Source organism: Onychostoma macrolepis, chromosome 24, assembly GCF_012432095.1.
Source record: "Onychostoma macrolepis isolate SWU-2019 chromosome 24, ASM1243209v1, whole genome shotgun sequence".
Lineage (NCBI taxonomy): Eukaryota > Metazoa > Chordata > Actinopteri > Cypriniformes > Cyprinidae > Onychostoma > Onychostoma macrolepis.
The window spans coordinates 22,993,360-23,013,974 of NC_081178.1; the positions used below are offsets into that span (position 1 = coordinate 22,993,360).

At 35.2% G+C, this 20,615-nt stretch overlaps 2 protein-coding genes across 4 annotated transcripts in view; both read left to right on the forward strand.

The window, feature by feature from the left end:
- agtr1b (angiotensin II receptor, type 1b) overlaps positions 1 to 10,485 on the forward strand; it is a 36,830-nt gene extending 26,345 nt beyond the window's left edge. For all 3 annotated transcript variants that reach the window (XM_058765883.1, XM_058765881.1, XM_058765882.1), the window contains exon 2: positions 8,159 to 10,485. In XM_058765883.1, coding sequence (XP_058621866.1) covers positions 8,267 to 9,352 — 1,086 coding nt within the window. In that variant the 5' untranslated portion in view covers positions 8,159 to 8,266 and the 3' untranslated portion in view covers positions 9,353 to 10,485. The remainder of the gene's footprint in view (positions 1 to 8,158) is intronic.
- A 42-nt stretch (positions 10,486 to 10,527) lies between these two features.
- On the forward strand, positions 10,528 to 15,892 carry cpb1 (carboxypeptidase B1 (tissue)). Its single transcript, XM_058765880.1, has 11 exons — positions 10,528 to 10,794; positions 10,922 to 10,997; positions 11,517 to 11,641; positions 11,834 to 11,933; positions 12,043 to 12,144; positions 12,367 to 12,471; positions 12,556 to 12,666; positions 13,529 to 13,619; positions 13,813 to 14,015; positions 14,101 to 14,185; positions 15,034 to 15,892. Exons 1-11 carry the CDS (start codon positions 10,730 to 10,732, stop codon positions 15,219 to 15,221), a joined length of 1,251 nt encoding a protein of 416 aa, XP_058621863.1. The 5' UTR covers positions 10,528 to 10,729; the 3' UTR covers positions 15,222 to 15,892.
- The last annotated feature ends 4,723 nt before the right edge of the window (positions 15,893 to 20,615 follow it).

The following is a 20,615-nucleotide window of genomic DNA, read 5'->3' on the forward strand; positions in this document are numbered from 1 at the left end:
CATGAGCAATCCGGTGCCAAGAAAAGAAAGGAAAAAAAGCAACAACAAAAAAAAAAGCCTGTGCGTCACTTTCAGGTAGGCTACATTCATAATCCTGTGAATCCAACGCATCTATTCTCTCCGAGTTTCAATGTTCACTAATGAAAGTTATCCATGGTTTTAACACGAAAAAAAACAAAAAATAATAATAAAAAATCATGGTTCTTGTAGCCATGGTAACTGCAAATTAATCATGGTTTTGTTACTTCAAATTATAATATACAACGAAGTATTAAGATAATATTTTTTCAGAATGAGCTTTATTGCCAGGTATGATTACACATACGAGGAATTTGTTTTTGTGACAAAAGCTTGCACAGTGCAACAGAATGACAGCGACAGAACAAAAAAAAAAAACAGAAGAAAAAAACAATTAAAAAATAGAACAAGTAAATAAGGAATAAAAATATACAAATTGACAAATTTCATATTTTGTGGTTATAAAAACAAATCGAAGCCAACAACAGCCTTAAAAATGACTTAAAATGCATTATATAAAAACAATGAGGCAACCCTGCAGAAAAAAAAAACAAAAACAATAGAACCATCACAGAAAATCCTAATACCATCACAAATAAATCACAAATACTATTACAAAACATCAATTTTTATGTGAACCGTGGCACGTTTTTATTACGTAGATATCCGTACATATTGCTGTTTTTTTATTACGTTGCTTCAGATACATATTGCGGCGGTTCAGAATTCAAATATCCGGGGACTGTCGCTAAAGGTTAACGCTCTATCGTGTTGGAAATATGCCCTACACCAAATCCAACCCTAAACCTACCTGATAGTGTTAACAATTGCAAAACTGATATAAAAAGTATTTTCTGTTTTAACTGTGCCAATTGAACTTCCTTTTACACAGATTTTAACTGCTTTGCCGAACCGTAGTAACCCGGGATTCGAACCGGTGTTTCTCGTCTCCTAAGTCCGTCTCCGTACTCCGTGAGCTACCGCACAAACTTGTCATTTATGAAAACCCATACATATGAAGCTGGATGTGTGCGATCTCTCAGCATATTAGTATTGTTTTGAAGTCACAGCATGATATTCTTCAAGTAATTGTGCGAAAATTACGCTTTATTAATCGCAACTCTGTAAATTTGTGTGAAAGTGTTCATTTATTTTGGAAACTGCAGTGATATGTACTTATTGGTACGTATTTCATGTCACGCTAAAAAGTGCACCCAGGTACGTAAATGCCATGAGACCAGGTAACATATTCCATTAGGATTTATTGGTTTTAACAAGCCACCAATAGACCAATTACCAGTAGAGACCAACAGGGTCCATTACAGTTTCCAATAAAACCAATACAAGTCCCATTATAACCAGTAAAACCATTACACATTTTGTGATGGTGTCTATTGTTTTTTTGCAACATTACATGTTATTACAAATTAATAGGCTATTGACCAAACATTTAACTCAAATATCCACTTAATATTTAATTTGTTGCCACCTTTTTGCTATAGATGACTCAGCCTCTATAATTTATTCAACAAAAAACATGTAGACATCAAAAATGAACCATGGTTTTCGTAGCAAAACTGCTTAATTTTCTTTTGCGTGATTTATGGATGCTTTCCCCCACTCTACCCTACTTTATTATGTTAGCACATCAACACATCAAAATAAGTGTACTTCTTTAAAGCATGATGAACGATTATTAAAACAGCAAAAACTGAATTACATTAAAGTGGCATTTTATTTCATTAGGATATTATCTGCAAGTACAGACTTTTTTTTATTTTAATTAGTTTTTCTTTTAAGATTTTAAGTGGACTACAAGTGCACACTCAGTGCAGTTCACAAAGCATAGGATAGCATAGCATTTAGGATTGTCTAATCCAAAAATGATACATGTGATGCTACCTTTGAATTAGCACTGCAATTATGCAACCCGATCTCACGAAAGTGCGTACAAATACCACAATATTCTATTTCTATTTGGAGTACTATTTATACGCAGAAATTGACTATGGCGTGCATATGATATGCAATGGTTAGGAATAGGGGTGTGTGCGTATTACATGTATATGCATGCCAAGACATTGCGTATCATATGCACGCGAAAGCTACGTATTACATGCACGTGAAACACATGCGTACCATATGCACGCCAGAGTCAATTTCTGCATATAAATAGCATGCCAAATAGAAACCGAAAATCGTGCTATTTATATGCATTTTCATGAGACCAGGCTTTTAGAACTAGTTTCGAGAATTTATAATGCCTTAAAATGCTGCCTCTGCAAGCAGCTCACTATTTCAGCACAAAGTGATTGTGCTATCTCTCATTGTTAAAAATGATCATCTCTTCAGCTCAGCCTCAGACAAACCCTATGTGTTATTGAGCTGCAGTCTTAAGGCTGACTAATATTTGTTGTCCACAACTCCCATGGCGGCAGCTTTCATCTATCTGCTGAGAACTTAAACACGATAACAGAAGCTAAATTGCCGTGTTGGGCTTATGTTTGTGCTCGGCTAAACAAAATGTCCGACAGATGTCCGTGTCATTCCATCTGCTGTTAATCCAAACAGCCGTTTTCTTTAAAAGCCCAGTCAACAGAAATATATAAACCCTGTCTCTGCTGCCCCAGCGGGAGAGGAGAGAAGATAATTGTTTTTTAGTGGCCACAGTCGTGCTGATGAGGTGAATTTGACATGGTACCTCTCCGAATTGAGAGAGAAGCAGATTGAGTGAATCTTTAACTAGATCAGAGACGACTTTTAGTGGGCAGTTTAACGCTCTGCCAGATGGTGGTGCTCACGCTACACTTCTGATTAAACAGAGCTCATTTTAGACAGCTGCAGTTGTTAGGTAAAGTAGCAAGTGAATAGTTGAATCCAATTAAAGATACATCCAGGTGACACGAAATCAATCTCAAAATAAAAAGAAGAAATGAAGAGTGCCATCTGAAATGTTCATCTAAAATTAGCATTTTTGAAGAAAATTTCAATGATCACTTAGAGCACTTTTGCATCTGAACTCTTCAAATTATACCACACATCCATGATTCTCAGCTTTTTGAACATGCATTAATTGCTTATTTTAAGTATATATGCATAATTTATTGTATATTTTACCTTAAAATACAACAATCCTTCAGCAATTAATCTTTCTTCAGATGTTTCTTTTTAAATTCCTTAAAGGAATCTTTCACCTAAAAATTAAAATTGGACTTCAAATCAATACAACACCATTATGTAGGCACCATTATCACAACATAATAACTACAGTAATTGATCATTGCCCCCTGGGGGCGTTTTACTCCACAGACTATGTTGAAAAAAAAATCATTCTGAAAATATTATTATATTTTTTATTAAATAACATGTACTCCCTATCTACAGGCCCTACTGTTCTCACATCAAATATAAATGTGATGTTCCACAAAACAACAAGGTTTAAAACACTTTTTTATTATTATTACTGCTGAAAATGAGATCATTTACTGTGAAATCTGTTTTATCTCCGGTACATCACCAGTGTAAGCTTCATGGTGAAAACTGCTACATCACTCTCGTCAATGTAATCCATAGTTACAATTAAAATGTATATTGACTTTGTCTTGTGGTTATTTTGGGAAAAACAGGGAGGCATTTTACCCCACTCTACTGTTTAACGTTTAATAAAGAGTTTCAGCAAAACATCCATTCAGTTTCAAAATATGTTCCTACTCTGATTGGTTCTGGTGAAAACAACTCTATATCCGTGCAATAAAATCATGGTAAACATAATTGCTCTCTCGTACGCCATCCCACACTAGTCCATTAAATGGTGAAATGCACCAATGTTCTTTATCTGCTATTTAATAGCATTTGGCAAGCTAATATAAAAGTGCATTTCTGCCTTTTACAGTCTCCATTTAAAGTCCATTTGCTCTCTATTTAACATAATGCCGTCTGGGAGAAACAATTAAGATTATTATCAAATTATGATCTAGTTTAAGAGTAGTTACGTTGGTGTTGTGTGTTCCTGTTTTGTGCTCTTGTGTGTTTATGTACAGTGCGTTAAAGTTCTCCTGCAGTTCGAGATTTACGAGTTGGAAAGTCGTAATTAAGACATTAAGTGCATGCGCTCAAGTCACTATGGTTGCAACAAAATGGCAATGCATCTTTTTCAATAAGATTTTCAAACTCTGCTTCAACAAAATGACAAATAAAGAATGTGCATGCATGTGCTTATGATGCAACTCGTAGACAATTATAAAAATTTCATTCATTTCAACAAATTTACCGTCAATGCAGACACTGCATCCATTGAATCTGAAATGTTTTCTCGCTGATACACTCCCAACTAGGAAACTCTGAGCTTAAAGAAAGTTCTGAGTTTCCCACTCATAATGCTGTCTTTGTGGTGTTGTTCATGTGAGTTCAACTCCTAAATATGATCTTTCTTACATGACTTGCATCAATATTTGTTGTATTGCATTGAATCTTGATTCTCAGTAATGTATTGTCATGTTATTAAAGTGAATCCAGAGAAACAGCATTGGAACACATGCACAACTAAAAGTGAGCCTGTCTCGCACATTTAGCTTCTGTGTTCCCTGTACAGTCAAATGTACAGCCGCCTACTGATACACTCATTTAAAAAAGAAAACAGGACTAAATCAAATGGTGACGTGTGGAACTGCTTTACTGCAGCAGGCCTGAGGAGGAGAAATGCAGAGGTGATGTTTCATTATCCTGTTACCCTCGGCACCCTGATGTTGTGCTCCTTTCACAATGAGCGCCACATCTGCAACTGATATGGATGTTCCTTTTACAGAAGAATGCATGCTTTTAAAATGTCCCGACTGAGAAACTAATGAAACCTACATTCACTTTACATATAAATCAAATCCCTCTAGAATGTGAGGCGAGTAAATGATGAATTGTATGATCAAAGAGTGATGACTGATTGATCCTGAACAAATTCATTTATTTCAATATTTTAGATGTTTTACATTATGTTTTTCGACAGGGCTGTGCATACTTTGGAACTGAATTGATAGACTTTTACATTGCAATTCAATTCCTGAATCTGGTTAGAAACAAGGTATAACTATAATTTAAGCATTTTATGAAATTAAATCATTTGTATTATTGCCAAGCAAATGTATGTTCAATGAACTGTTGTGCACTATTCAGAATGTGATTAAAACTTAATTGAGAATTCATTTAAAAATTCCAATTCAATTCCTAAATTTGTAATTCAAATTTGAATAAAGAAATGTATAATTGCGATTTGAAAGAATTAGAAATTAAATTGAAGGAAGTCTGCATAAGTGATACAAGTTTTTAATTAATGTTTGTTCTTTATGTATTTACTTTTTAATGAATTATCCATGAACACAATACATACACAACATATGGGATATTTCCAAAAAAAAAAAGTCAATATGATACATTATGCCCATAGTATTTGTTATTTATTTAAATTATGTACTAATTATATTTAATAAATTAACTTTTTGCACCAGAAATGCTCTAATTTATACCAAAGACTTAAAAGATATAAGCTTACAAGTTAAAAATATAAAGGATATAGAGAATATTCCTGAATATAGATGAATCTAACTGATAAACATAAGAGTGAATAAATAAGTAAAATTAGTGAAAATCAGTTTCTATCAGTAACAAAATTTCTCTGACTTGCAGTACATACAGTAAATTCCTCTTTTTGTAGTGCTGGAATAAATTGAAAGAGAACCGCTTCCTAAATTTGGATTTTTTTGCACAATCCTGGTTTGTATTTAGATTTTGTTTAAATTTGCTGCTGAAACCATGTATTGTGCCCCCTTGTGGCAAACCAAAGCTTATATTGCATAGTTAATTAAGTATGCAGAATGTGTTTTACTATTGTAGTTTTGAACATTTATAAACAATGTTCTAAATGGATAATTGTTCCTCACTCTATCCTGGTAGCAGCAAGCTTATTTTTTTTTTTTAACCGCAAACAGGTTTGATTTTCTCACAGGCACTTTCCACAGCCTAGACCCCTGGTGACCTGTTTATTTAGGTGTGTGCTGATTAGAAATTCTCATGCTGAGCTCCTTTCAGCACGCTGTGTATGGAACATAACAACTCTGCGATGCTCTAATGCACTCCTCTCTCTCCCTCTATCTCCTACATCAATTAATGGTGTAGTTAGAAAAGCACGTTTACTGCCATGCCACCTTCATGAGCACAGGCTCTGCTAGTAAGTACACTAGCAGGTAACGGTTTCCATCCATCTGCTTATAGTATGTTCAAGACACACACTTTGATAACAGGGCGTCCTGACTTTGAGCAATGAATTTCCTTGACTTTTCCGTGACATTTAAATTTGTTTGTGAGTACTGATAACAATTTTTAGGTGGATTTCCATATGTATGCACAAATGTCTCAAGAAAAAGACACTGCGAGATGTGAAGGTGATTCAGGACATGATTTGCCTTTCAGAGCCTCCATGCTCCCTTCAGTTGTGAGGACAAGCTTCAAAATTCATTTTTGAGATGTATCTTAATTGAAATAAAGAGCAAACACAATTGTACATAAATTTTCATAAAGGTTTTACATACACACACACACAAAGAAAATGTTATTTTACAGATTTTTCCTTGTTTCAGTTATGATATTTTACTTTAATTTTACGGTTTTTGTTTGGCAGCTGTAGCTGCCAATCATTTGACCATTTTTTTACAGGAGTTTTTTTTTTTTTTTTTACAGTGGTTCATTCATTCATTCACTAATTCATTCATTTATTTTATGTGGCACAACCTATAAACCATGATTCCACCAAAAGCAGAACAAAATAGAAATACATTTGTGATATGCAAATTCTGTCAGCTGAATTGATCTGTTTGAAACAATTATTCATTCATTGCCCTTTTTCTTTAAATAATACTCATAAACATTTGGCATAACACTGCATATATATATAGCGATGCCAAGATCCTTGAACGCAATGTAAGTTGCTGTGGATAAAAGCGTCTGCTAAATGCATAAATGTAAATGTATTTTTATTATTATTATTATTTTGTTTTATTTTTATTTATTTTTATTTTTTTTATGTTTATTTATTTATTTGCATCTGAGAGAATTGACCCATAACTTATTGAATGATGATTAAGGGAAAAAGTATTCTCTTATTTGAGAAAATGTAAAAGCAGGTTTCACTTCAATGTAAATTAATACCTCTGAACTTAATTAGCATCTAGCCAGTTAAATATTGTATCCGAGTAAAACATTTGTGGGCCACTCAGAAATTAATTAAATTTTAATTAAGAATGCATTTTAAATTAAATTTCAATTCCTGAATTTGCCATTCAGATTTAAAATGCACAGCTATAAAACAGGAGAATAACAATAATAATAAAAAAAAAAACATTCACATGACATATTTTAAGGAACAAAGTCTTGTTTGACAGTTTTGCGAAAGGAAGAAGAAGAAGAAGACAAAAAAAAAAAAATTATGGTCTTTAGACAGACAGAGCTTTAAAAAAAGGTTTAGCATTAGATCAAAGATGAATGTCAACTCCGATTGTACCTCTGGTCTGATCAACCCAACAAGCTCCAAGAACAATTTAGCATCCACTGTTAAGACATCTTAAGTGCAAAATGCATTGCTGAGATTCTGTATTTATCTGTGTTTTGGGATTTTCAAAAGGTCCTACAAGATATTTTTTGATCAGCCAACATACTTGACTAATGCACTGCCACACACAGTTCTGCTAAAAAAACAAACAAAAAAAAACAGTTAGATGTGTTACCGCATCAGCAACAGTGCTAATTAATCAAGGGAGCAACAGACAGACAAACAGAAAGACAGTATCCCTGAACTTTTTGTTCCGTGTTCCGTGACAAACATCATTTTAGAGAGCATTTTAAGGGGTTCCTGGTGGACAGATTAAGTGTAATTTCAAAGGGCTGATTCATCAAGCATCTGTTTTTAAGAGCATCTTATTTAGCAGAAGTAGCGTGATGAGTGAGGACAGTTTTAATGTGTAGAGCTTAATGAGAGTGCGTAGCAGGAGCTCTTTCATGGCCATGTGTCACGACCACTGTTTACGGCCTTTGGCTGTGGTAATGATGCCTCTTCCCCTGGACTGTGGCTGATATTTTTTGTTGCTTTCCTTTATAGGTGTCAGTGAAGCCTTTACCCTAAAGCTGGTTTGGGTTACCGCAGACATACCCTGTGGATAGTGGAACCCATTTGTAGTCACATAATCACCACAACTGGAGACCAGAAATGGAGAACAAAACATCAGGAATGAGCGAGGGCCTCCATGTGAACTGCAGTATGTCTGGAAGACACAGCTTCATCTTCACCTTCATCCCCGTCGTCTACGGATGCAATTTCGTCATCGGGATCATTGGCAATAGCATGGTGGTGGCTGTCATCTACCGCTACATGAAGCTGAAGACAGTAGCAAACGTGTTTGTGCTCAATCTAGCCATATCAGACCTCACCTTCCTTATTACGCTACCTTTGTGGGCCACCTTCACAGCTACGGGGTACCATTGGCCATTTGGGACCTTTCTGTGCAAGGCAAGTGCCGGATTGGTCATCTTCAACCTCTATACTAGCATATTCTTCCTCACCGCTCTTAGCATTGATCGTTATCTTGCTATCGTACATCCAGTGCGCTCCAGACGCCAGCGCACGCTTTTCTACGCCAACCTCACGTGTGTGCTCATATGGCTGTTTGCCTTGTTCCTCAGTGCACCTACAGCACTAAGCCGGGATGTGTACGACATTGGGAACTCTACATTGTGCGCTGTGTGGCACCGCAGTGAGCAGATTAACTTGCTAGTTACCCTTAGCGTGCTAAAAAGCGTGCTAGGTTTCCTTGTGCCTTTCCTCGTCATCATCACCTGCTATTGCCTGATCGGTCAGGCACTTATGGGTTCCAAGGGTCTGCTGAGGAAAAATGTTCGCTCTCGGGAAGACGAAACTCTCCGTATGATAGCTGCTACTGTGCTAGCTTTCTTTGTTTGTTGGGCTCCTCACCAAGCTTTCCACTTCGTGGAGCTGCTGGCCACACTTGGCGTAGTGGAAAACTGCCAAACACTGGATGTTATTGACACAGCCATGCCATTTACCATCTGCATCTCCTATTTAAACAGTTGTGTAAACCCCATTCTTTATGGGTTTGTAGGACACAACTTTCGCAAGAACCTACTGAGGTTACTAGGTTGTGGGTCTGGACAATCTAGCAATAACATTAGCATTAGCTCAAAGATGAATGTCAGCTCCCATTGTAACTCTGGACTGCTCAACCCAACAAGCTCCAAGAACAATTCAACATCCGCTGTTAAGACATCTTTAGTGTAAAAGGCGTAGCTGAAATTTTGTATTTATCTGTTTTGGGATTTTGAATGGTACTATAAGATATTTTTGATTAGCCAGCAAGATACAGCACTTGGCCAATGCACTGCCAAAGCATAGTTCTGATAAACATGAGTTACTGTATCAGTAACGATCAAAGGAGCAAGAGAATTGCATTCAAATGTCAGTACCATTAACTAAGATGTGTTATTCTGCTATAAACATATTCACTTTAACTAACTTACGTTTCAAGATTCTTCATCATGACTGCAGATAAAACTGAACGGTGTATGCCAATATCTATAAATAGCAGTCTGCTTCTCCGGTAAGTTTTCTTTTTCAGGTCAAGTGTACTTTCATTTGACATATTTATGAATGCAGACTGAATAATGCAACTAAATTGGCATTTGACTACATGCACTGAAATATTTTTTGTTTAAAATTTTCTTTAAAATAATTTATTTTCATAAAAACTGACCACATTTAACACACAAAACCATAAAAATACCAAATAAAATTATTAGAAAAAAAAAAAGAAAAAGAAAAGGTATTGCATATTGCAAAAACTATGTATAGGTGATACTGTGTGTATACTGTACTTATCTCGGTCACTCTTTTTTTCCCCACTTTAAATAATGTATTTTACTAAAACCACAATGTATATAACATATTTTTGAATGCAGTACGACAGTTTGAAATGCTAAATTATAGTTGTGATCTAAGTGACCTAATTAACTCAAATACTTTGTGATAGTGCAACTGCAACGTTTCAAGACTTTTTCAAGAGTAAGAAAATGTATTGATAACTGTAGTGAGATATTAACTTCTTCTATATGAGATATGAATATGAAAACCATACACACTGAACATAAAAAAAAAAAAAAAACTTTTAAATTCTTGAATGTTTTTGTTTTGCTATATAATTTCTAATTTTGCAAAGACGTTATATAATAGCATAATACATATTTGTTTGTTTGTTTGTTGTGGTATAGAATTTACCCTTTAAAAATACATTATTTTCTCTCTCTCTTTCATGTTCATTCCATATTTGTACTCATCTACACTGAACATTCAAAAAGCACTAAATGTGTTTAGGACTACTTAAATAAAAGCCAGTTTTTTTAAACGATGGCCCCGATAAGTTTTTCTTTTCTTTGTTAACATTTTGGTATCTGCCTTTTACCAGGTTAATGATTGAAAATAATGTATTTGAAGCTGTTGTCACCTCAAATCATAGCTAAAAATATCTTCAAAAGCATGTGCAACAGGTGAATTATAAATGATGCATATGAAGGCATTCTGGAGAAGGTCAGGACTGGGCGGCCCTTAAAGGCCTGGCATTATAAAAGAGATCTGTGTGGAGAACATGAACATACTGGCAAAATGAAGGTCCTTTTGCTCTTGGGATTGGTGGCTGTTGCTCTCTGTGAGCCAACCAAATTTGTGGGGTAAAATCTTGTATATATTTGTATCTCCTTAACCAGAAAGATTACAATATGTGGAGCTAATATCTAAGATGGTGAAAAAAAAAAAAAATATATATATATATATATATCTCTCTCCACACTTCTCTAGAGATAAAGTCCTCCGTCTGACACCTGGATCCGAGGAAGATGTGACAGTCATCAGGGAAATAGGCCACAAAATCAAGGTAAAATTAAAAATACAAACTCTTATTTAAGATGTGTTACATAATATGTTTCATTTTTTTTACTTTGTTTAGTATTTTCTATAGAAGCACTGAGCGGCAAGGTTAATAATAATAATAATTTGTAACTTTTGAAAATTATTATTATTTATTTATTCATTCATTCTAAAACATATTTTCTAAAAAAAAAATAGGCAAGACAAAAATGCAAGCTAATAATTATCATGTAAGACCAATCTTGGCCACCAGATGGCACTATCAACTAATTCTTAAAAGGCATTAGAACATTTTCTTTTTTTTTTTTTTTTTTTGCAAATACAAATCTAGAGAAAACGCAGCCTAACAGCATCTTCTAAATATTTCAATTAATTAGATTACAGTGCACTTTTCTTAGACACTGCTTGAAAAAAAAAAAAAAAAGATAATATTTGTTCTATACAATGATTGTAGTGATTTGATTTTCATTAAGACACGTTTGCACATGCACTATTTCAGTAAGTGTACACGTTGCACCCTCTGCAGGTGGATTTCTGGAAGCCTGACAATCCTGACGTTGTGACCATTGGCATGAATGTTGACATTCATGTTCCTGCAGCCCAGCTTGACATGGTCTTTACCATTTTACAGCAGAGTAGCATGGAAGTTGAGTAAGTATTTCACATATACACACAAGTTGCATTAGGCTTTGAAATTAATACAGTATAACATGCGGGTGCTCTACCTGGCACTTGTATATTATGGTTCAAAATGAATATCTTGATATACCAACCTATGTTAGATAGTCTTAGGATTTTTTAACTAGTATAAAGTTTTAAAATAGGTCATCATTGTCTTTGCAGGGTCATGTTTGAAAATCTTCAGGAGGCTGTGGAGGCTCAGATGGACGACAAGAGGGCGACAAAGGCCCATGACTACACAAAGTACAACAACTGGGCAACGGTACGATTGCCAGTGCACTCATAATAACCTGTAAATATAGATATTTTTATTTATTTATTTATTTTTCTCCATCCCAGGTGTTTCAATTAGTTTTTTTACTCACCTACAGATTAATGATTGGGTAGTCTCCATCAGCTCCGCCAATGCAAACCTGATCAGCAGGCAGGTGATCGGGAACACTTATGAGGGACGTCCTATGCACCTTCTGAAGGTAAATCCCTGCCTCTGCTAGTCACTTAACAGAACTCTGTATACCCTTGTGAAAAAGACATACACTTGAACATTTACAGAAATGTTCTCTCTTCAAGTACAGTTAAGTGGCCTTTTGTTTTCAAAATGACCTGCAATGATTACCAGTACAATAACGTTGTTTAAATAGTTATATATGGTTGGTTTTGACAATAAAAACACTGTAATTGTTCATTTTCCACAGATTGGGAAGAAGACAGGCTCTACTAAGCCAGCCGTCTTCATGGACTGTGGCTTTCATGCCAGAGAATGGATCACTCATGCTTTCTGTCAGTGGTTCGTAAAGGAGGTACAGGAAAAACTATTTATTTGTAAACTGATGTCTTTCATTCAAGAGATCTATGAATTTAAACTTTGTTTTACTTATGTTTAGGCTGTGTCCACCTATGGCAGTGACTCTGAGATGACCAACCTTCTGGATAGAATGGACTTCTTTGTTTTGCCTGTCTTCAACATCGATGGCTATGAATACACCTGGACCAATGTATGTTCACAGCATTGCTACATGTTACAAAAATGTACAAACATACATTATTTACATTGTTCACTACTTTCATATATGTTCTAGCTACACACACACACACACACAGTCAACATATTGAACGAACTTAACTGAATTTATGTTTCTCATCTTTAAAAATAACTTTAAATGCTCATGCTTAAATGTGCTTTCAGGTTTTTTGGGGGGGTTCTTTTTTTAGCTAGCGTTAGCACCTCTGTTCTGTTTCGCTTTTGTCTTTTGTCTGTGTTTCTTTCTCATGGCTTCAGCTTTTTCTTCTTCTTCAGTTGTACAGATACTGATTTTCCTCTTCTCTCTGGTGGAAAATGCAATAATAAGTTTGTTCAGTTATGTAGTTTTTACCAAACAGCTACACTACTAGCGTATTCAGGCGGCAGCCAATGAGCGTGAGGATTCCCTCTGACGTTTAGTGTAACAAGTCACATCGCTTTAACATAGCAACCCGTAACATACATAATTAAATAATTTCATATATATATATATATATATATATATATATATATATATAAAGAGTGCAGTTTTTATTTGAGACAATCTTGTTTTAGTCTACACTATTTCAATGACTCTTCTCAAAACGTATTTCTTAATTTTGTAGACAAATATAAATTATAAATACTTGTATTATTTCATTGAAATATTTCATACCATCTCTTTCTTTCAATTCTAAAATGCGGAGGGAAGAATTAATGTCATAGTGTGCATCGATTTAGGCGATATTGTCAATTGGCATTACACAAAAACAGACATAAATATATAATATACAATATGTATGGTCAAGAGTAAAAACAAAAAATATGATCTGAAAGGTCTTGTTTTGATCCAACAGGACAGGATGTGGAGAAAGACCCGATCCAGGAACAGTGGTAGCAACTGTATTGGTACTGACCCCAACAGAAACTTTGATGCTGGATGGTGCAGTGAGTACTTGCTTCCTATTAAAGCTATTAAAATCAACAGCATATTAGAAATTAAGTTGAGTCTCCACACCACATTGCTTAACTAGCTTAACCAGCAACCAATCTTGGGAAGTGGTCCTTTTTGACAATCACAAATAATGTCATATTTCCCTGTTTCATGAAATATGTTTGATGTATGTCATTCACTTCCCAGCCATTGGAGCTTCCAGCAACCCTTGCAGTGAAACCTACTGTGGAAGCAGCATAGAATCTGAGATTGAGTCCAAGAATTTGGCCAACTTCATCCGCTCCAACAAGTCCATCATCAAGGCCTACCTGACTGTCCACTCATATTCCCAGCTGCTCCTTTTCCCCTATTCCTACAAATATGGGCTGGCTGCTGATCACTCAGAGCTGGTACGTTTGCATTGAAGCACACTACAAAAATGGCATGTGCCTTTGAGGTTTCTGACTGACATGTGTCTTGTATTTTCTTTGGTAGCTGAGTGTGTCTCAGGGAGCTATTGCAGCTCTGCGCTCCCTGTATGGAACCAAATACACTAGCGGCCCTGGTGCTTCGACCATCTGTGAGTATAAAGAGTCCAAGATAAGCTCTTACATGTAGTGAACTGCCTACATCCTTCTAGGCATCTATCTTCAGTGTTCTCACTGGAATGGACTGATTTGAAATGCTCTATAGGCAGCAACTCGCAAGGTGTGACTCACAGTTGTTTCCAAAAGAAGCTGGCATGTTCCTAAGATAACAATGTAATGCTCTAAGTATGCTGCAGTGAAGTTTTTATTTTTTGTTTTGTTTTGTTTATTGGCTTTTGGATTATAGCAGAAAATATGCTCTATGACCAACAAAGATTTATGATTCTGACAGTTTGTTCAGAATGATAATCTTTACAAATGAACACACACTTTTATGAAAGTTGAAGCCTAAATACAATCGCCAGAAGTAAAAAGCTAAGTGTAGGACTATAAATGAACTGCTTCACAGTTGCATGACTTTAACATCACCATCACTAAGCTTAGGGCAACTCTTTCAGTCTTTTTAGCATGAAATATTTTTTACTGAAAGTTTGAGTTATATTTGTTTTCAAGAATGTGATTATAAACATAATTCAGCTGTAAAAGCGGACTAGTGAGTAGATTACTTTATCTGTTCGATATGAGGATGCTTAATGTCCTGACAGCGCCTGTAGTCCAGTTTAGCCAATTTTTATTTTATGTATTTTTAAATTATATATTTTTACAAAAATGTAAAACTTCCAGCACTGAGTGGTGTAGCTCACCTTCTGTCTTCGCTATGCACTCCTGTGGTGGTACATGTACTACAGCGTGACCAAGAAAACATTGTTTCTTTCAGGAGCCATTTAGCATGTAGTGAGCAGGTTTTTGCTGATTTGTTTCGTGACTCTTCTCATTGCAGATCCTGCTGCTGGTGGCTCTGACGACTGGGCTTATGACCTGGGCGTGAAGTACTCCTACACCTTCGAGCTGCGTGACGAAGGTCGTTATGGTTTCCTGCTGCCTGAGTCTCAGATCAAGCCCACTTGTGAGGAGACCATGCTGGCTGTCAAATACATCGCTAGCCATGTGCTCAAAAACCTGTACTAAGAGGGAACTGTCTGAAAAAGCTTTGCTGTGGCTGTGCATTCTGTGACATCAATTCACTACACATCTCAAAATACCATGATCAGTAAAGCAATAAAACATAGAAGACTGTTTGTTGATTCGTATCTGATACTTAGTACACAATGATGGAGACATCAGTTTGAAACAAGCAGTTAAATGCAATTATCTATTTATAATAGCACACATCTATGTACCATGTACCAAAATATAAAGTGTCCCCAAAGAGTATTTGGATACTTGCGCACACACACACACACACACAAAAGTCTGAATGTCATTAGATTATAATATTAATACACACACACACACACACACACATGTTGGTGTTTGTGGTTTACGGGGACTATCCACAGGCGTAATGGTTTTTATACCGTACAAACTGTATGTGCTATTGCCCTACACCAACCCTAACCCTAACCCTACCCCTTACAGGAAACGTTGTGCATTTTTAGATTTTCAAAAAGACACCATTTAATATGTTTTTTTTTTTTTTTAAGCCTTTTTTTACCCAAGTCATTAAACAAATTTGTGTCCCCGTAAACCACAAATACCAACCCACACACATACAGTATATATAAAGTAGCATCTGCAAAAAAAATGATTTGCTGTTCTCAGAATTGACTTCCCTTTTCAGAACCATTATTTTATATTTTTCATTTTTAGTGGCTGTACTGCATGAATTAATTTTATTTTTCATTTAAATTTTATTTATAGGTGCCTTACATGACACTCAAAGACACCTTACAATAAAATCAATATGATCTATGAATGAAAGAAAACTGTCCAAACACATTTTGTTCTAATTTAAAAAAAAAAAAAAAAAAAACATCTGTTGTTGCAAACATCTTTTTACAAAACTTTTGCTTGAAAAGTGTGTTTGTGCTTATTTATTTTAAATGAATGGCACTTGTTATATAATGTCAATGCTTTCATACATTGTTAATGTTGCTTACAGAACTGTATGTAGTAGAATCCATAGTAATAATTACAGTGTATAGCTGTACATGTAAATTTGTTGCAGCGTAATCCGACCTGTCTGTGGAATTTTATACTCGCTCACCAAACTTACTTACAGATGTTTGGAGGGAGTGTGGCAAGGAAACAGAAGCCGTACGCATCATATATAAAACATTGCATATATATACTGTATATATTAGGGCTGGGCAAGTTAACGCGTTATTATCGCATTAACGCATTAATTAATTAACTCTGACAATTATTTTATTGTGTGTTAACATAGTTAACACAGTTTCACATACAGACAAGCAATGGGTCACAGGAGGGGTGGGATGTTGATAAGTACTGGCTTGGGACGGGTGTCATCACGCGTCTCAACTAATGAGAGTATTTGGGGTGGGCTTAAGGCTGCAGAATACTCATATTCCCAGCTGCTCCTTTCCCCCTATTCCTACAAATATGGGCTGGCTGCTGAGCACTCAAAGCTGGTACATTTGCAGTGGGAATATATATACATATATATACAGTATATATACAACCCAAATTCCGTTATTTATATTTGAATAAAATGAAAAGTAAAAGAATTTCAAATCACATGAGCCAATATTTTATTCACAATAGAACATAGATTACATAACAAATGTTTAAACTGAGAAATTTGACAATTTTATGCACAAAATGAGCTCATTTAAAATTTGATGCCTGCCACAGGTCTCAAAATAGTTGGGACGGGGGCATATTTACCATGGTGTAGCTACTCTTCTTTTCAAAACAGTTTGAAGATGTCTGGGCATCGAGGTTATAAGTTTCTGGAGTTTTGGTTTTGGAATTTGGTCCCATTCTTGCCTGATGTAGGTTTCCAGCTGCTGAAGAGTTTTTGATTGTCTTTGATGCATATTTCGGATAATGATGCGCCGAATGTTCTTCATAGGTGAAAGATCTGGACTGCAGGCAGGCCAATTCAGCACCCGGACTCTTCTACTACGAAGCCATGCTGTTAGCTGCAGTATGTGGTTTTGCATTGTCCTACTGAAATACACAAGGCCTTTCTTGAAATAGACATCATCTGTAGGGGAGCATATGTTGCTCTAAAACCTTTATATACCTTTCAGCATTCATAGTGCCTTCCAAAACATGCAAGCTGCCCATACTGTATGCACTTATGCACCCCCATACCATCAGAGATGCTGGCTTTTGAACTGAACGCTGATAATATGCTGGAAGGTTTCCCTCCTCTTTAGCCCAGAGGACACGGCGTCCGTAATTTCCAACAAGAATGTCAAATATGGACTCGTCTGACCATAGAACACTTTTCCACTTTGAAACAGTCCATTTTAAATGAGCCTTGGCCCACAGGACACGACGGCGCTTCTGGACCATGTTCACATATGGCTTCCTTTTTGCATGATATAGCTTTAGTTGGCATCTGCAGATGGTACGGCAGATTGTGTTTACTGACAGTGATTTCTGGAAGTATTCCTGGGCCCATTTAGTAATGTCAATGACAGAATCATGCCGATGAGTGATGCAGCGTTGTCTGAGGGCCGAAGGCCACAGGCATCCAACAAAGGTCTTCGGCCTTGTTTCTTAAGCACAGAGATTTCTCAAGTTTCTCTGAATCTTTTGATTTATGTTATGCACTGTAGATTATAAGATTTGCAAAGCCTTTGCAATTTGACATCCAGGAGCATTGTTTAAAGTATTCTGCAATCTTTTTACACACTCTTTCACAGATTGTAGAGCCTCTGCCCATCTTTACTTCTGAGAGATTCTGCCTCTCTAAGACATCCCTTTTATTGCTAATCATGTTACAGACCTGATGTCAAAACTTATTTAGTTGCTAGAAATTCTCCCATCTGAATCTTTTCAGAATTTATTGCTTTTTCAGCCCTTTGTTACCCCCGTGCAAACTTTTTTGAGACCTGTAGCAGGCATTGAATTTGAAATTAGCTCATTTAGTGGATAAAACTGTAAAACTTCTCCATTTAAACATTTCTTATGTTATACTATGTTCTACTGTGAATGAAATATTGGCTCATGTGATTTGAAAGTATTTTAGTTTTCATTTATTCAAATTTAAAAAAACATCCCAACATTTCCGGAATTCGGGTTGTGTGTGTGTGTGTGTGTGTATATATATATATATTTATATATATATATATATATATATATATATTGTGTGTGTGTGTGTGTGTGTGTGTGTGATGCGTTCATCTGAAGAGATAAAGTGATAAATATCTGGGACGACATGAGGGTGAGTAAATGGGTGAACTATTATCATTGGGTGAACTATCTCTTAGAAGAGCAAGATGTGATGCAGAGGCCAGAAACATATTTTAGACAGAATTCAAGCATGTGTTGAATAAATGAGGAGAGTCATAGAATTAAAACATACAACATTAACACTTTAAAAGGCCATATTCTGTGTTGTCTATTCAACCTCAATGTCTAAAATGATAATTAATCTTTTAATTGTTTATTTGGGGCATCTAGAGTTTTTTTCTTAGCAAACATTGATAAATAATTATGGTAACACTTTATTTTAGGGTCTCTTAACTAGTTGCTTATTAGCATGCATATTACTAGAATATTAGCCATTTATTAGTAGTAATTAAGCACATATTAATGCCTTATTCTTCATGACCTTATTCTACATCCCTAATCCTACCCAATACCTAAACTTAACAACTACCGCACTAACTATTAATAAGCAGCAAATAAGGAATTTATTGAGGGAAAAGTCATACTTGATAGTTAATAAATGTTCCCTATTCTAAAGTGTTACCATAATTATTTGCGACTAGTTAGATTAATTGATGAGCAAATCATGTCATTGTTAAGATTGAAAATAAATATTCATTGACACATTATTTGACACACTGTCCTAATTCCTACTCAGTGTGTCAAATAATGACATATCAAAAACAACTTTCCATTACCTGGTAAGAACAGCACTAAGCATGGATTATAATTAATTTAATATACAATGTTAATTTAAACACTTTTTTGGAGATTTGCAACATTTAATAAAAAAACAAACAAACAAAAAACAATCGTTCCCTCAAAAAATATCAATTGTATTTAAATTGTCATCACTGATTTTACTTGCACTTAATCTTGTGCATTCATCCAGTATATTAACTGAATGCATATAATGAATATAATAAACATTTCTTTTTTTTCTTTTTTTTGGAAAAACACAACTTTGCTACCTCAGTATGCTTCCTCAGATTTAATGGTGAACTTTTGAAGCCAGACATTTACCTGATGAAAATCATAACTGAAGTGGATTGATGCGTGAAAACAATGATCATTGTTCCCCACGTCAAGCGTGCATGTTTGAGCTTCAGTTTACCATATTTTTTTTTTCTTCAGAAATTTAATCAAGTAAAAGTACAAGTAGTCCGTTTAAATTGTACTTGAATAAAGTACAAATCCCCCAAAATAATACTTAAGTACAGTAATCAAGTAAAATTACTCAAGTATTTTACACCTCTGCTTAAACATAATATTTTCATTTAACAATTAAAATAGAACAAATAATTATTGCTCCAGATCTGCAGTTACAAAAAGGACACAATTAGACACAAGTTACAAACACACAACCTAGACACAAAAAAAAATTGTATTAAAACATATTGACAGCTTCTAAGAAAAATATTAGGCCATGTATAGGCTACTAAGCTTTAAATTATGATTGGCTATGCGCATACTTTTTTATAATTTTTTTAATTCAGCTTTACATAAATAATAATTTAAAACATTTCGACATTCTTATTTAACGATTAGTTGATTCCTCCCGATCTTTAGTTACAAAAACAGAGCTTAATCACAAGAAATTAACACAAAGCATATCGACAGCTTCTATACGAATGTGTTGGGTTCTATTATTATGCACACAGAACCACCTTTAACTTGGTTTAAATTAATAGCACATACTGTATCTGGCATTTTTCCTTGGAGATCAGCGCCTATATGCTCACTGGAGCTTATATTATGTAAACGTCCTGCGTTATTTGCCAGAATGGCGTTCTGTTGTGAACACATGTACAACAGTTAGCAGAAGATAGAGATTTCTGTTTATACAATTTTAAATATGGATATTTTTCTTACAAAAATGCATTGATTGTCTTCAGGAGGTCTTTATTCACCACCCGGAGCCATGTGAGGCACTTTTTAGTATGGATGGATGTGCTTTATTAGACTTTTTTTGGACTATTGAAAAATAACACCCATTTACTGGCATTATAAAGCTTGGAAGAGCCAGGATGTTTTTTTTTTTTTGTTGTTGTTGTTTTTTTTCGTCTGAAAGAAGAAAGTCATATACACCTAGAATGGCTTGAGGGTGAGTAAATCATGGGGTCATTTTCATTTTTGGGTGAACTATTCCTTTAAGCAGAGACCTTTTATCATTGACCA

Bases quoted from the DNA above. Each gene is read 5' to 3' on its own strand.
- cpb1 (XM_058765880.1), top strand. From the start codon at position 10,730: ATGAAGGTCCTTTTGCTCTTGGGATTGGTGGCTGTTGCTCTCTGTGAG. The intron at 10,998-11,516 runs GTAAAATTAAAA...CACCCTCTGCAG, and splicing joins AAATAGGCCACAAAATCAAG to GTGGATTTCTGGAAGCCTGA. The intron at 11,642-11,833 runs GTAAGTATTTCA...TTGTCTTTGCAG, and splicing joins CAGAGTAGCATGGAAGTTGA to GGTCATGTTTGAAAATCTTC.